The sequence below is a fragment of the Nestor notabilis genome, unplaced genomic scaffold (genome assembly GCF_000696875.1).
Source record: "Nestor notabilis isolate BGI_N333 unplaced genomic scaffold, ASM69687v1 scaffold20071, whole genome shotgun sequence".
Classification (NCBI taxonomy): domain Eukaryota; kingdom Metazoa; phylum Chordata; class Aves; order Psittaciformes; family Psittacidae; genus Nestor; species Nestor notabilis.
In genome coordinates, this window is record NW_009913591.1 from 1,898 (window position 1) to 2,478 (window position 581).

Genomic DNA, 581 nt, shown 5'->3' on the forward strand with positions numbered 1-581 from the left:
GTGGGCCACCAATGCACCATGATGGTTTGGCCCAGCCAGACAGCCCTGGGCACGCTGGTCCTCCCCCTGCAGATCCTGGTGCTGTGGAGCTGCGAGAAGCCACCACCACCGAGTGGGAAATGGCCCCAGACCACCGTGCCTCTGACTGTCATCCAGGGCAGGAGCAAGGTGAGAAGAGCCAGGATGCAGGCAGGGAGCTGGGGCATGGTCAAGGAGCTGGGGCAGCCACCCCATGGCACACCCCAACGTGTCTCCTCTCTCTAGGTCAGTGACCGCTTCTTCACCTCCCGCCGTGCTGAGCCTGGACGAGCACACCAGTCTCTCCACCAGTGAGGTGAGGCTGCGGGTGCCCAGCAGTCACCGGAGGGCTGGCAGGGAGCTGTGTCTGCTGTCCCCATGTCCCCATGCGCAGGGCACACCTCTGGGGGAAGGCAGGGGTGCGGTGAGCCCCCTCCCACAGGTCCCTGCAGCCGAGTGACAGTCTCCCCCGTCCCACACCAGGTAGACTTTGCCTTTGTGGTGTGGCGCAGCTTCCCCGAGCGCATCGTGGGCTTCCCTGCACAGAGCCACTTCTGGGATGC

General features: G+C 65.2%; 1 protein-coding gene across 1 annotated transcript in view; it reads left to right on the plus strand.

Annotated features, from left to right (window-relative positions):
• LOC104412526 (exostosin-1-like) overlaps positions 1-581 on the plus strand; it is a gene marked incomplete at its 5' end in the record, with an annotated part of 2,925 nt that overhangs the window by 1,569 nt on the left and 775 nt on the right. Inside the window, 4 exon segments of the mRNA XM_010023268.1 lie at positions 73-168; positions 265-281; positions 283-334; positions 502-579. Of these exon segments, the coding sequence (XP_010021570.1) occupies positions 73-168; positions 265-281; positions 283-334; positions 502-579 (243 nt within the window).